We start from the raw sequence: 15,777 nt of genomic DNA, 5'->3' as shown, positions 1-15,777 counted from the left end.
CAAAAAATTACATTGATTTGTTATTTAAAAATCTCCAGTCTTCCAGCTGCTGCATGTCCTGCATGAAGTGGTGTATTCTTTCCAGTGTGACACGTGCTCTCTGCTGCCACCTCTGTCCATGTCAGGAACTGTCCAGAGCAGCAGGAAATCTCCATGGAAACACCACCTGCTCTGGACAGTTCCTGACATGGACAGAGGTGGAAGCAGAGAGCACTGTGTCAGACTGGAGAGAATCCACCACTTCCTGCAGGACATACAGCAGCTGATAAGTACTGGAAGACTGGAGAGTATCATCATGGGCCCTGTGCAGCCACGATGTAAGCTCCGTCTGGGCCCTGTGCGGCCGCGATGTAAGCTCCGGCTGGGCCCTGTGCGGCCGCGATGTAAGCTCCGGCTGGGCCCTGTGCGGCCGCGATGGAAGCTCCGGCTGGGCCCTGTGCGGCCGCGATGGAAGCTCCGGCTGGGCCCTGTGCGGCCGCGATGGAAGCTCCGGCTGGGCCCTGTGCGGCCGCGATGGAAGCTCCGGCTGGGCCCTGTGCGGCCGCGATGGAAGCTCCGGCTGGGCCCTGTGCGGCCGCGATGTAAGCTCCGGCTGGGCCCTGTGCGGCCGCGATGTAAGCTCCGGCTGGGCCCTGTGCGGCCGCGATGGAAGCTCCGGCTGGGCCCTGTGCGGCCGCGATGGAAGCTCCGGCTGGGCCCTGTGCGGCCGCGATGGAAGCTCCGGCTGGGCCCTGTGCGGCCGCGATGGAAGCTCCGGCTGGGCCCTGTGCGGCCGCGATGGAAGCTCCGGCTGGGCCCTGTGCGGCCGCGATGGAAGCTCCGGCTGGGCCCTGTGCGGCCGCGATGGAAGCTCCGGCTGGGCCCTGTGCGGCCGCGATGGAAGCTCCGGCTGGGCCCTGTGCGGCCGCGATGGAAGCTCCGGCTGGGCCCTGTGCGGCCACGATGGAAGCTCCGGCTGGGCCCTGTGCGGCCGCGATGGAAGCTCCGGCTGGGCCCTGTGCGGCCGCGATGGAAGCTCCGGCTGGGCCCTGTGCGGCCGCGATGGAAGCTCCGGCTGGGCCCTGTGCGGCCGCGATGGAAGCTCCGGCTGGGCCCATGCCCCCCAGCATTGGTTTTGAGTTCTTGCTGAATAACTTTCCTTGCTTTGTCCCTTCCACTCCCTGTATATCCGCTCAGTGTTCTCTGCTTTCTCAGGTTCTAGGTCTCCGCTCTTTGTACTCATCCTGTGCTTCTTGTGTCTCGTAGGACGTTTGAACACGCTATCATGTCAGCAGGTCTGGACTTCCGTTCAGATAAGTTATGGGAAATGTATATTAATTATGAGACAGAACTGGGAAATCTTAGTGGCGTCACCTCTATATACAGCCGCCTTCTGGGGATCCCGACACAGCTCTACGCTCACCATTTCCAAAGGTAATTCGAATTATCTGGATAGTAAGAACTCTACCTAGTAGTACAATTGGTATTGTGGGTGTATTGCGAGTGCACTACTTGGTTGGCACCGGAAAACCAATAATTATATGTATTATTAGGCTCTCTAGCATAACCCCCTTGGAACGGCTAAATCATAACTCTTTAGTATTGTGTAGATCAATTTATATTGTCTTATGAAACAATATGGCGTTATTATGGTAGTGTATAAATGTAAACAATAATGGTAAATATATCGGTAAAATTTACTAAAGCGTATATCACATCATATACATGCGAAAATTATCACATAGAGCAAAAAATAAATAAAAATAAATTAAAAACCATAGGTTAAAGTACGTATCTGTAAAATATAAATATCTATAGCATGATCATTGGGATGTCCATAGAGAAATACATAGTTTTATCTATTGGCGTTCTTGCAGGGCCCTTGCAGGTCGCTGCTGTTTATGACCACTGTGTATTGGGTTAGTTATCAGTCCACTTTGTGATATTCTGGTATATATTGTAGCAGTTAATGATTGTTGTTTCGGTTAATAAATAAGATGTATATCATATAAAGAATTGGTGGATGTCCACCTCTCACCAGTCCCGTGGCTCTAGGTCTGCGCTGTCTATGGCCATAGATTGTGGGGAGCATATAGATGAATTTGCAGCTTCCCCTGTTGGTGGGGAATCATTAACTGTTACAATATATACCAGAATATCACATAGTGGACTGACAACTAACCCAATACAAACACAGTGGTCATAAACATCTGCGACCTGCAAGGGCCCTGCAAAGTCGCCAATAGATAAAACTATGTATTTCTCTATGGACATCCCAAGAATCATGCTATAGGTTTTTTTTATTTTATGACGCCCTCCTGTCAGCAGCATGGCCGCTATGTGGTTAGCTCTGCATACGAACAATGCTGGCCGCTCGTCTCACATCCCAGGGATTAACAGGTTGGGACAAGTTGGCTACGTTTCTCTTTTCTTACAGTGACGAGTGGACGTTTTACTTTTATGAGGCAGATGTATGATTCTTATGATACTGCCGCAGCTGTAGTGGATGGGAAACACACGAGAATGCAGTAATGTGTGTATGTAGATTACAAAGCTACAACTCCTATCATGCTCTGATATCTTTATCATTATGGGAGTAGTAGTTCTGCTAAGCTTTAAATCAGTGGTCGTGGTACATTCTGTACTTTGCGGTACAGTGGTTATGGTATCACCAGGCTGCTGCTTTGTTATAGATGGTAATTTGCTTTACTAACGCAGAATGACAGCATGAAGGACAGTTTCTTGTAATGTGCTAGACAGCTGATATATACAGATATATGCTTATCAAATGATATGGGAGTGATATATAATCTGTACCATGTGCTGCAGCTACTATGGAGCTTTCCTTAAACTGCCTTTACCTGCCCTAACTTGGTGGCTGTGAGGATAGATGACATCACTTCCTCCTCTCCTGCCCTCACTTGGTGGCTGTGAGGATAGATGACATCACTTCCTCCTCTCCTGCCCTCACTTGGTGGCTGTGAGGATAGATGACATCACTTCCTCCTCTCCTGCCCTCACTTGGTGGCTGTGAGGATAGATGACATCACTTCCTCCTCTCCTGCCCTCACTTGGTGGCTGTGAGGATAGATGACATCCCTTCCTCCTCTCCTGCCCTTACTTGGTGGCTGTGAGGATAGATGACATCGCTTCCTCCTCTCCTGCCCTTACTTGGCGGGCTGTGAGGATAGATGACATCGCTTCCTCCTCTCCTGCCCTTACTTGGCGGGCTGTGAGGATAGATGACATCGCTTCCTCCTCTCCTGCCCTTACTTGGTGGCTGTGAGGATAGATGACATCCCTTCCTCCTCTCCTGCCCTTACTTGGTGGCTGTGAGGATAGATGACATCGCTTCCTCCTCTCCTGCCCTTACTTGGCGGGCTGTGAGGATAGATGACATCACGTCCTCCTCTCCTGCCCTTACTTGGCGGGCTGTGAGGATAGATGACATCACGTCCTCCTCTCCTGCCCTTACTTGGCGGGCTGTGAGGATAGATTACATCACTTCCTGTACAGGCCAAAGCAAAAGATTACGAAAAAATAAACCAGGGTTTAGGGAGAATCACAGACATGGCCCAAGCAAGCCTGCATAGGTTATTCTTTTTTTTTTTTGTTCCAACACACTTGACAGCAAACGCTTTAATAACATTTTCAGACTTCAGCCGATGATGGAATCTCCGAATCTCACCCTAATCTTTTTATTTTTATTCATTATGAAACAGTTGTATATACTGTATACACTGGAGATGTCATTGGAGTTTGCTCTGGTGCCCGCTGATAGGGATGTAGGAGCTGGTGAGGCCTATGCTGATGTGTACTATCCGGCTTACATCCCTGGCCTGGCTTCTGGTGCCCACAGATAGTGATGTAGGAGCTGGTGAGGCCTATGCTGATGTGTACTATCCGGCTTACATCCCTGGCCTGGCTTCTGGTGCCCGCTGATAGGGATGTAGGAGCTGGTGAGGCCTATGCTGGTGTGTAGTATCCGGCTTACATCCCTGGCCTGGCTTCTGGTGCCCGCTGATAGTGATGTAGGAGCTGGTGAGGCCTATGCTGGTGTAGTATCCGGCTTACATCCCTGGTCTGGCTTCTGGTGCCCGCTGATAGGGATGTAGGAGCTGGTGAGGCCTATGCTGGTGTAGTATCCGGCTTACATCCCTGGCCTGGCTTCTGGTGCCCGCTGATAGGGATGTAGGAGCTGGTGAGGCCTATGCTGGTGTGTAGTATCTGGCTTACATCCCTGGCCTGGCTTCTGGTGCCCGCTGATAGTGATGTAGGAGCTGGTGAGGCCTATGCTGATGTGTAGTATCCGGCTTACATCCCTGGCCTGGCTTCTGGTGCCCGCTGATAGTGATGTAGGAGCTGGTGAGGCCTATGCTGGTGTAGTATCCGGCTTACATCCCTGGCCTGGCTTCTGGTGCCCGCTGATAGGGATGTAGGAGCTGGTGAGGCCTATGCTGGTGTAGTATCCGGCTTACATCCCTGGCCTGGCTTCTGGTGCCCGCTGATAGGGATGTAGGAGCTGGTGAGGCCTATGCTGATGTGTAGTATCCGGCTTACATCCATGGCCTGGCTTCTGGTGCCCGCTGATAGTGATGTAGGAGCTGGTGAGGCCTATGCTGGTGTGTAGTATCCGGCTTACATCCCTGGCCTGGCTTCTGGTGCCCACAGATAGTGATGTAGGAGCTGGTGAGGCCTATGCTGGTGTGTAGTATCCGGCTTACATCCCTGGCCTGGCTTCTGGTGCCCACAGATAGGGATGTAGGAGCTGGTGAGGCCTATGCTGGTGTAGTATCCGGCTTAAATCCCTGGCCTGGCTTCTGGTGCCCGCTGATAGTGATGTAGGAGCTGGTGAGGCCTATGCTGATGTGTACTATCCGGCTTACATCCCTGGCCTGGCTTCTGGTGCCCGCTGATAGGGATGTAGGAGCTGGTGAGGCCTATGCTGGTGTAGTATCCGGCTTACATCCCTGGCCTGGCTTCTGGTGCCCGCTGATAGTGATGTGGGAGCTGGTGAGGCCTATGCTGGTGTAGTATCCGGCTTACATCCCTGGCCTGGCTTCTGGTGCCCGCTGATAGGGATGTAGGAGCTGGTGAGGCCTATGCTGATGTGTACTATCCGGCTTACATCCATGGCCTGGCTTCTGGTGCCCACAGATAGTGATGTAGGAGCTGGTGAGGCCTATGCTGATGTGTACTATCCGGCTTACATCCCTGGCCTGGCTTCTGGTGCCCGCTGATAGGGATGTAGGAGCTGGTGAGGCCTATGCTGGTGTAGTATCCGGCTTACATCCCTGGCCTGGCTTCTGGTGCCCGCTGATAGTGATGTAGGAGCTGGTGAGGCCTATGCTGATGTGTACTATCCGGCTTACATCCCTGGCCTGGCTTCTGGTGCCCGCTGATAGTGATGTAGGAGCTGGTGAGGCCTATGCTGATGTGTAGTATCCGGCTTACATCCCTGGCCTGGCTTCTGGTGCCCGCTGATAGGGATGTAGGAGCTGGTGAGGCCTATGCTGGTGTAGTATCCGGCTTACATCCATGGCCTGGCTTCTGGTGCCCGCTGATAGTGATGTAGGAGCTGGTGAGGCCTATGCTGGTGTAATATCCGGCTTACATCCATGGCCTGGCTTCTGGTGCCCGCTGATAGGGATGTAGGAGCTGGTGAGGCCTATGCTGGTGTAATATCCGGCTTACATCCATGGCCTGGCTTCTGGTGCCCGCTGATAGTGATGTAGGAGCTGGTGAGGCCTATGCTGGTGTACTATCCGGCTTACATCCATGGCCTGGCTTCTGGTGCCCGCTGATAGTGATGTAGGAGCTGGTGAGGCCTATGCTGATGTGTAGTATCCGGCTTACATCCATGGCCTGGCTTCTGGTGCCCACAGATAGTGATGTAGGAGCTGGTGAGGCCTATGCTGGTGTACTATCCGGCTTACATCCCTGGCCTGGCTTCTGGTGCCCGCTGATAGGGATGTAGGAGCTGGTGAGGCCTATGCTGGTGTGTAGTATCCGGCTTACATCCATGGCCTGGCTTCTGGTGCCCGCTGATAGGGATGTAGGAGCTGGTGAGGCCTATGCTGGTGTGTAGTATCCGGCTTACATCCATGGCCTGGCTTCTGGTGCCCGCTGATAGTGATGTAGGAGCTGGTGAGGCCTATGCTGGTGTGTAGTATCCGGCTTACATCCATGGCCTGGCTTCTGGTGCCCGCTGATAGTGATGTAGGAGCTGGTGAGGCCTATGCTGGTGTAGTATCCGGCTTACATCCCTGGTCTGGCTTCTGGTGCCCGCTGATAGGGATGTAGGAGCTGGTGAGGCCTATGCTGGTGTAGTATCCGGCTTACATCCCTGGTCTGGCTTCTGGTGCCCGCTGATAGGGATGTAGGAGCTGGTGAGGCCTATGCTGATGTGTAGTATCCGGCTTGCATCCCTGGCCTGGCTTCTGGTGCCCGCTGATAGTGATGTAGGAGCTGGTGAGGCCTATGCTGATGTGTACTATCCAGCTTACATCCCTGGCCTGGCTTCTGGTGCCCGCTGATAGGGATGTAGGAGCTGGTGAGGCCTATGCTGGTGTAGTATCCGGCTTACATCCCTGGTCTGGCTTCTGGTGCCCGCTGATAGTGATGTAGGAGCTGGTGAGGCCTATGCTGATGTGTACTATCCGGCTTACATCCATGGCCTGGCTTCTGGTGCCCGCTGATAGTGATGTAGGAGCTGGTGAGGCCTATGCTGGTGTGTAGTATCCGGCTTACATCCCTGGCCTGGCTTCTGGTGCCCGCTGATAGTGATGTAGGAGCTGGTGAGGCCTATGCTGGTGTAGTATCCGGCTTACATCCCTGGTCTGGCTTCTGGTGCCCGCTGATAGTGATGTAGGAGCTGGTGAGGCCTATGCTGATGTGTAGTATCCGGCTTGCATCCCTGGCCTGGCTTCTGGTGCCCGCTGATAGGGATGTAGGAGCTGGTGAGGCCTATGCTGGTGTAGTATCCGGCTTAAATCCCTGGCCTGGCTTCTGGTGCCCGCTGATAGTGATGTAGGAGCTGGTGAGGCCTATGCTGGTGTAGTATCCGGCTTACATCCATGGCCTGGCTTCTGGTGCCCGCTGATAGGGATGTAGGAGCTGGTGAGGCCTATGCTGATGTGTACTATCCGGCTTACATCCATGGCCTGGCTTCTGGTGCCCACAGATAGTGATGTAGGAGCTGGTGAGGCCTATGCTGGTGTGTAGTATCCGGCTTACATCCATGGCCTGGCTTCTGGTGCCCGCTGATAGGGATGTAGGAGCTGGTGAGGCCTATGCTGGTGTGTAGTATCCGGCTTACATCCATGGCCTGGCTTCTGGTGCCCGCTGATAGGGATGTAGGAGCTGGTGAGGCCTATGCTGGTGTGTAGTATCCGGCTTACATCCCTGGTCTGGCTTCTGGTGCCCGCTGATAGGGATGTAGGAGCTGGTGAGGCCTATGCTGGTGTGTAGTATCCGGCTTACATCCCTGGCCTGGCTTCTGGTGCCCGCTGATAGTGATGTAGGAGCTGGTGAGGCCTATGCTGATGTAGTATCCGGCTTACATCCATGGCCTGGCTTCTGGTGCCCGCTGATAGTGATGTAGGAGCTGGTGAGGTTGTGTCTTGTCTCCTCACATTCACAGCGGCTGATCAGCAGATGCACAGCTCATATACAGCAGCTATTGTCCCTTCTGTTGGCACAGATGGGGTTAATGCCATGTGCCGCTATTAGGATGCATGGCTCAGAGGTCAGCAATGCAGCAATGTAAGCCAAGTCCTGCTAGTCAAAGGGGCGTGTGTAATAAACAGCATAGGTCCCGCCTCCTTGACACTCTCTGGGGCCAGATAAGTGTTTTTATCCCGGCGGCTCTTCCCCTGGCGGGGCTAGAGCAGATCCCGGCGGCTCTTCCCCTGGCGGGGCTAGAGCAGATCCCGGCGGCTCTTCCCCTGGCGGGGCTAGAGCAGATCCCGGCGGCTCTTCCCCTGGCGGGGCTAGAGCAGATCCCGGCGGCTCTTCCCCTGGCGGGGCTAGAGCAGATCCCGGCGGCTCTTCCCCTGGCGGGGCTAGAGCAGATCCCGGCGGCTCTTCCCCTGGCGGGGCTAGAGCAGATCCCGGCGGCTCTTCCCCTGGCGGGGCTAGAGCAGATCCCGGCGGCTCTTCCCCTGGCGGGGCTAGAGCAGATCCCGGCGGCTCTTCCCCTGGCGGGGCTAGAGCAGATCCCGGCGGCTCTTCCCCTGGCGGGGCTAGAGCAGATCCCGGCGGCTCTTCCCCTGGCGGGGCTAGAGCAGATCCTGGCGGCTCTTCCCCTGACAGACAATTGATTTGTGAGTCCTTTTGGATTTTTAAATTGTCCACTCTTGGTCCGTATGGATTAAATGAAACTATTGCTAGTCCCAGGTAGTGATGTTGTTGTTTTTTAATAATCGCAAGGCTTTTACTATCCAGTTTTATATTTCTATCCTTTGTTGCATTGGGACTCTTTCTATTTGTGTGTTATTTTGTCTCTGGTTACTGGGGGGGGGGGTTATAATTACCTCTCACCTGTGTGTTTTTGTCATGTGATGATGTCCGTGTGCTTTATAAGTATGTTACAATGCTTTGATGTCAGACACTTGAGAAAGGGATCGGTGTGATCTCGAAGCGTGTTGTTGTTTGTTAATTTTTTAGTACTCTATTTTGCCTTGCTTTTTTACCTGGACCCAGTTGTGGAGGATTCTGTTGCTGTTAGTAATGTAACGTGGCCTCATAGTGAGGGTTCTGGGAGAGTCCACTCCATCTTTCTGACCGGTTACTGTATCACCACCTCTCCCCATCCGCAGGTTTAAGGATCACATACAAGGCCATCTGCCAAAAGAGTTTCTCACTGCTGACAAGTTCATTGAGCTCCGGAAAGAGTTGGCGTCAGTAAATCACCATGGTGGATGTAAAATGGAGTGTCCAGAGGGCCTGGAGGACATCGCTGACCCCGCACAGGTACGCACAGTATAATGGCCGTCGTTCTTCATCGGGATCCTTTTATGTGTTGCAGGCAAATCAAATTTTTACTTAAACTGCGGCGTGACTGTGGTGTGTAAATAATCCCATAAATGGGGGCTGTCACTTTAACCCCTAGACCACCCTGGATGTACAGTTATGCCATGCAAGTCTGTCACCAGACGACCCAGGGTTTAACTGTACGTCCTGGGTGTTTCTCCTGCTATGAAGCGCGCTCCAGAGCGGAGGGGGAGTCCCCTGTCACTGACTGATCGGGACCCCCGCAGTGTCCCGATCGTTAAAACGGACCGTCGGAGGTCTCTCACCTGCCTCTGTGCGGTCCGATTGGCGCTCTAGTCACTGAGCCTGCACAGGCAGGCTCAATGAGCAGAGCGCCGATAACTCTGATCAATGCTAGGCCTATGGCATAGCAATCATCAGTGTGTAATCAAACTAATGTATGTACAAGTCCCCCAAAGGGACTTCAAATGTGTAAAAAAAAGTCATTACACTACCCCAAAGCCCTTCCCCCAATAAAAGTTTAAATCACCCCCTTTCCCATTATATAAATATATTTATAAAAATAAATAAACATATAATATACCGTAGCATGCGTAATTGTTATATTTTGAACAAACAAGCATCATTGCGAACGGCGTACTCGAAAAGAGGGAAAAAAGTGCGCGGATTACTGATTTTAAGTTACATTATATATTAAAAAAATTATAAAAAGTGATCAAAACGTCCGATCTTCACAAATATGGTATTAATAAAAACGAGATCATGGCGGAAAAAATGACACCCCATACAGCCCCGTAGGTGTAAAAAAAACTGTTATAAGAGTCACAATAGGCCCATTTTATTAATAATTGTCAAAAAAAAGATTTCATAAAAATATATATATATTTATATAACATTAGAGAATCTGTGTAATCTGACTGACCTATAGAATAACGGTATTGTCGCTGTTACCATATAGTGCATTACGTAGACACAGGAACCCCCCAAACGTTACCATATTGCATTCTTTTTTACGATTTCACCTATTTATATCTTCATAAATAATATATTTGTGGTTCCATATACATGTTATGGTAAAATGAAAGACGCCATTACAGAGTACAACTATTCCTGTAACAAATAAGCCCTTACACAGCCTGTAGATAGAAAACTGAGCTTGCTGGAGCTCTTAGAAGGGGGAGGAGGGAAAAACAAAAACACTAAGATCAAAATTTGCGCCGTGTGTCCTGTGCACTGTGTATCTGGGTAGAGGTGGTCTCCTGTATATGGGTGGTGGGGTCTCCTGTACCTGTGTGTGTCCTGTGTATCTGGGTAGAGGTGGTCTCCTGTATATGGGTGGTGGGGTCTCCTGTACCTGTGTGTGTCCTGTGTATCTGGGTAGAGGTGGTCTCCTGTATATGGGTGGTGGGGTCTCCTGTACCTGTGTGTGTCCTGTGTATCTGGGTAGAGGTGGTCTCCTGTATATGGGTGGTGGGGTCTCCTGTACCTGTGTGTGTCCTGTGTATCGGGGTAGAGGTGGTCTCCTGTATATGGGTGGTGGGGTCTCCTGTACCTGTGTGTGTCCTGTGTATCGGGGTAGAGGTGGTCTCCTGTATATGGGTGGTGGGGTCTCCTGTACCTGTGTGTGTCCTGTGTATCTGGGTAGAGGTGGTCTCCTGTATATGGGTGGTGGGGTCTCCTGTACCTGTGTGTGTTCTGTGTATCGGGGTAGAGGGGGTCTCCTGTATATGGGTGGTGGGGTCTCCTGTACCTGTGCACTGTGTATCTGGGTAGAGGTGGTCTCCTGTATATGGGTGGTGGGGTCTCCTGTACCTGTGTGTGTCCTGTGTATCGGGGTAGAGGTGGTCTCCTGTATATGGGTGGTGGGGTCTCCTGTACCTGTGTCCTGTGTATCTGGGTAGAGGGGGTCTCCTGTATATGGTTGGTGGGGTCTCCTGTACCTGTGTCCTGTGTATCTGGGTAGAGGTGGTCTCCTGTATATGGGTGGTGGGGTCTCCTGTACCTGTGTGTGTCCTGTGTATCTGGGTAGAGGTGGTCTCCTGTATATGGGTGGTGGGGTCTCCTGTACCTGTGTCCTGTGCACTGTGTATCGGGGTAGAGGGGGTCTCCTGTATATGGGTGGTGGGGTCTCCTGTACCTGTGTGTGTCCTGTGTATCGGGGTAGAGGGGGTCTCCTGTATATGGGTGGTGGGGTCTCCTGTACCTGTGCACTGTGTATCTGGGTAGAGGTGGTCTCCTGTATATGGGTGGTGGGGTCTCCTGTACCTGTGTGTGTCCTGTGTATCGGGGTAGAGGGGGTCTCCTGTATATGGGTGGTGGGGTCTCCTGTACCTGTGTGTGTCCTGTGTATCGGGGTAGAGGGGGTCTCCTGTATATGGGTGGTGGGGTCTCCTGTACCTGTGTGTGTCCTGTGTATCGGGGTAGAGGTGGTCTCCTGTATATGGGTGGCGGGGTCTCCTGTACCTGTGTCCTGTGTATCTGGGTAGAGGGGGTCTCCTGTATATGGGTGGTGGGGTCTCCTGTACCTGTGTGTGTCCTGTGTATCGGGGTAGAGGGGGTCTCCTGTATATGGGTGGTGGGGTCTCCTGTACCTGTGTGTGTCCTGTGTATCTGGGTAGAGGTGGTCTCCTGTATATGGGTGGTGGGGTCTCCTGTACCTGTGCACTGTGTATCGGGGTAGAGGGGGTCTCCTGTATATGGTTGGTGGGGTCTCCTGTACCTGTGTGTGTCCTGTGTATCGGGGTAGAGGGGGTCTCCTGTATATGGGTGGTGGGGTCTCCTGTACCTGTGTGTGTCCTGTGTATCGGGGTAGAGGGGGTCTCCTGTATATGGGTGGTGGGGTCTCCTGTACCTGTGTCCTGTGTATCTGGGTAGAGGGGGTCTCCTGTATATGGGTGGCGGGGTCTCCTGTACCTGTGTCCTGTGTATCTGGGTAGAGGTGGTCTCCTGTATATGGGTGGCGGGGTCTCCTGTACCCGTGTCCTGTGCACTGTGTATCGGGGTTGGAGTGGTCTCCTCTGAATATACTCACTTTCCTGCTTTTTTTGCAGCGCACAACAGAAGTGGAGAACATGAGACATCGAATCATCGAAGTTCATCAAGAAATCTTTAACATCAATGAGAATGAAGTCCACAAGCGATGGGCCTTTGAGGAGGGAGTAAGTTGTCTTTTTTTATAACTTGGTTCAGTAATAAGGCTCCATCCAGGGCGTAGAGATCCCGTCCTGTGTAACCACGGCTGACTGACACTCATGGCCTGTTCCTTCTCTTATAGATTAAGAGACCTTATTTCCATGTGAAACCATTGGAGAAAGTGCAGATCAATAACTGGAAGGAGTATTTGGACTTTGAGGTTGAGAATGGTTCCCATGAGCGAGTGGTCATCCTGTTTGAGAGATGCGTCATAGCCTGCGCCTGCTATGAGGAGTTCTGGATAAAGGTAAGCCCCCTGAGGTGCTGCCGCTACGTGCGCTGTGGTTCTGACACATTGATCTCTCATACCTAACCCTGTTAACCTGTGAATTCTGTTCATCTATAACTATATCTATTGCATTAGGGGATGGTCTGCTTGCAACCAGATTTGACTGCTGCATATGCCAACAGCGTTGCCTCCCTTCGCCCTTCCTTACAGAATCTAGTCTAGTGGTTCAATAAAGGTGCTGAATGGGTTTAAAACAAGATTTTAATTGTTCACACTTTGCATCGTTCTTAGACGTATTAACGGATTGTCTCTCTTGTGTTTAGTATGCCAAGTACATGGAGCAGCACAGCCCCGATGGAGCCAGACACGTCTACACCCGAGCCTGCAATATTCATCTCCTCAAGAAGCCTTTAGCGCATTTACTATGGGCCGCCTTTGAGGAGCAGCAGGGTAAGAGAGATCTCGGCTTAGGCCTTATTAGAGTCCGGACACCCTGGTAAATCGTCGTCCTAACAGTCCGCCTCATTGCAGGGAACGTCGAGGAAGCAAAGCACATATTAAAAACACTGGAAGAGTCCGTGGAAGGTCTCGCTATGGTGCGGCTAAGAAGAGTCAATTTAGAGCGGCGGCATGGCAATATTAAAGAGGCCGAGGAGCTCTTGTGTGAAGCGATGAAAAACGCTAAAGCCGCCCACGAGGTCTCGTTTTATGCCATTAAACTGTCCCGCTTCTACATCCAAATCCTGAAAAATGGGGTGAAAGCAAAGAAAGTGTTAAGTGACGCCCTTCAGAAAGATAAAGTAAGTGACCCCAGTGTAGTCTGTGGCATGGATGGTTCATCTGCATTACTACACAGGGTTCTCCAGCATTAGAAAATCATGGCCACTTTCTCCCAGAGACAGCAACGCTCTTGTCTGCAGTTTGGGTGCAGATTTTGCAACTCTGTTCCATTGAAGTGAATGGAGCTTAAACCTCATCTGAACTGGAGGAAAGAGTGGGGCTGTCTCTGGAAAAAAGTGGCCATGTTTTTCTAATGTTTGATAGCCCCTTCAAGTAATTGGTACAAACACGCTTCTTAAAGGGGTTGTTCAGGCTTAGAAAAAGATGGCTGCATGATTTCAGGAACAGCGCCCCTCCTGTCCTCGGGTTGGGTGCCGGTTTAGTAGTTGAGTTCTATTGAAGTGAATGGAGAGTTGTAATACTGCACCCAACTTGAGCTGTTTCTGCATGCTGTTCTCTTTTCCAATCCTGGATAACCCATTAAAGTTGTGGTGTGCAGAGGCCTCGGCTCGGTGCTGCGGCTTGTCCTGAGGATCCATGGCTGTATTTGTGCGGCCTCTGTAGTTGCACAGGAGATGTGATCAGCTGTTGTAGAGATCTCTTGCTGTGACCGTCCCTGCCGCTGATCGCCCCATATTACACCGACCTTTAGTGCTTTCTACCTCTCCGTGAGCACAATGGCAGAACCTCCCGCTCTTGTAGACACTTTTTGCAGCCTTTATAATCTGCTGCGGATTGTGCGCGCGTTTCATGCAGATTTTGCTAAATAGTGAAATCTGACCAATGGCCACCGTGCCCCCAGTGCATGTGAGGTGGGTGACATCTCGTTCACCTGCCGTGTACGACCACCTGTGACTGCAGCTTTACTGTCTCGGCAATAGTGATGACCATTGTGACTACTGTATGTAATTATTACAGCATGTTGACATCAGTCCCTCTAAGCTGATGATATTGCCCGGTAAGCTGCCTCCTCCGTACTGGGCTCTGGTGGGCAGCCATACACCCCTAACCAGTCTGTGTCTTTCTGGACAGGAAAACACAAAGTTATACCTCAACCTGATAGACCTGGAGTTCAGCGGAGACGTCCGACAGAATGAAGCCAATATCCTGGTACTGTTTGATAAAGTGATAAAAAGCTCCATGCCGCTGGCCACCAGGATCACCTTCTCTCAGAGGAAAGTCGAGTTCTTGGAAGACTTTGGTTCGGACATTAATAAGTAAGTTTCATCTTGGGCCCTGAGATTTGGGGAATCCTCCCGCGTCCCGCTCTAAGTCTGGCTGCATCTTACCCGCTGCTGTACATGTCTGGTATCCGTCTATCTCCACATCTTATAGCGCCCCTGAAATCTTCTGACGTCTGTGACCTCTCCCTGTCAGTGAACATTATAATGGTGTGGGGAGGCAGTATATATGCGGCTCTCGCACCTCTTATCCGCTGGGTTGGGATATATAGAATTGTATTGTTTTCCTCCTTGTAAACACATAGAACATGTATAACGCGCTTTACGTTTCCTTCTCTAATCACTGATCATTTTCAGGTTTGTCCTATCCTGACATTGTTATGTAGCTGTGAGGCCGAGCGTCACATGGGACCTCTCGTATATAGGTCTATGCCTTAGAAGGCCTGGCAAGGTAGTGCTGAGGGCTGTGACATCTCCTCGCTCCCCCTCACATCCCTGTTCCTCAGCTCAACCTATAGCTGATGTTAATGTGAGCAGGAGCAAGGAATAGAGGGGGAGGGGAGCAAGGAGATGGTACAGCCCTCTCGGTAAGATCCTATTGACACTTTCCACCAGAGAATAACTATGTTTCTATGTCCCAGAAGCACAGGCTGGTATAAAAAGGCTCCCATGTGTCTTTGCCCTGACAGCTGGGTTGTTTTCTTCCTTGTGTCCAGTGCCAGTGGCCGCACATGCTCAGTAGGTCACCGTGTGGTAAAGCAGAAACTTCACATCTATGAGTAGATTTCCTTTTGTAAAGTTTCTCTTTCTCCTGATCCCCAGCAGAGATGTCAGATGAATCCTGGAGCTGCCCCTTTAAATGCCCCTAGCCCGTGTTTCTAAGTCTCCTTGTGTTTCAGGTTGCTGACAACCTACGACGAGCACCAGAAGCTTCTACGAGAGCAGGAAATTCAGAAAAGAAAAGCAGAGAATGGGTAAGTGTTATACAACCCTATCTGGTTTGGTTACATTAACCCTAGTGTTGTCACTACTGCCAGGTGTCCCCTCTGTAGTGCACGACTGTTTCTCTATAGTATCACATGGATCAGTCTAATCTGCTAGTATAGCCGCCTTTATGACTGATTTGACCACAGCGTCCATTAGTTAATAGCATTGACATTTCTGACCTGTGAATCCAGCATTTTGTGCCTAGACAGTCTCCAAACTGCAAGGCTGCTTCTTTGCTCTTCCTGCTCACTTATCCCCCTCAGCCCCTCCATAGGTTATAATGGTCTGTAATGTAGACAGCTTTGCCTGATACTGAGCAGATCCAGAAGGAAACTCAATTGTTTAATAAAACCTTTTAGAGTTTCTTAGAATCGCTTGTACTATTGATTTCTGTAAAGTTGTATATAACGACATATACACTTTAAGGCTTATGAG

At 51.2% G+C, this 15,777-nt stretch overlaps 1 protein-coding gene and 1 non-coding gene across 3 annotated transcripts in view; both read left to right on the top strand.

Annotated features, from left to right (window-relative positions):
* Positions 1-15,777, top strand: part of PRPF39 (pre-mRNA processing factor 39) — a 32,967-nt gene that overhangs the window by 15,257 nt on the left and 1,933 nt on the right. For both annotated transcript variants that reach the window (XM_069950941.1, XM_069950940.1), the window contains exons 5-12: positions 1,246-1,413; positions 8,799-8,952; positions 12,024-12,131; positions 12,248-12,412; positions 12,718-12,844; positions 12,926-13,194; positions 14,207-14,391; positions 15,255-15,329. In XM_069950941.1, the coding sequence (XP_069807042.1) occupies positions 1,246-1,413; positions 8,799-8,952; positions 12,024-12,131; positions 12,248-12,412; positions 12,718-12,844; positions 12,926-13,194; positions 14,207-14,391; positions 15,255-15,329 (1,251 nt within the window). The remainder of the gene's footprint in view (positions 1-1,245; positions 1,414-8,798; positions 8,953-12,023; positions 12,132-12,247; positions 12,413-12,717; positions 12,845-12,925; positions 13,195-14,206; positions 14,392-15,254; positions 15,330-15,777) is intronic.
* LOC138771612 (small nucleolar RNA SNORD127) lies at positions 14,047-14,131 on the top strand. Its single transcript, XR_011359659.1, has one exon. It is a non-coding gene; the product is annotated as a small nucleolar RNA SNORD127 (small nucleolar RNA).

This window comes from Dendropsophus ebraccatus, chromosome 13 (assembly GCF_027789765.1).
Source record: "Dendropsophus ebraccatus isolate aDenEbr1 chromosome 13, aDenEbr1.pat, whole genome shotgun sequence".
Classification (NCBI taxonomy): Eukaryota; Metazoa; Chordata; class Amphibia; order Anura; family Hylidae; genus Dendropsophus; species Dendropsophus ebraccatus.
This window is presented reverse-complemented; position numbering and strand designations above follow the sequence as displayed.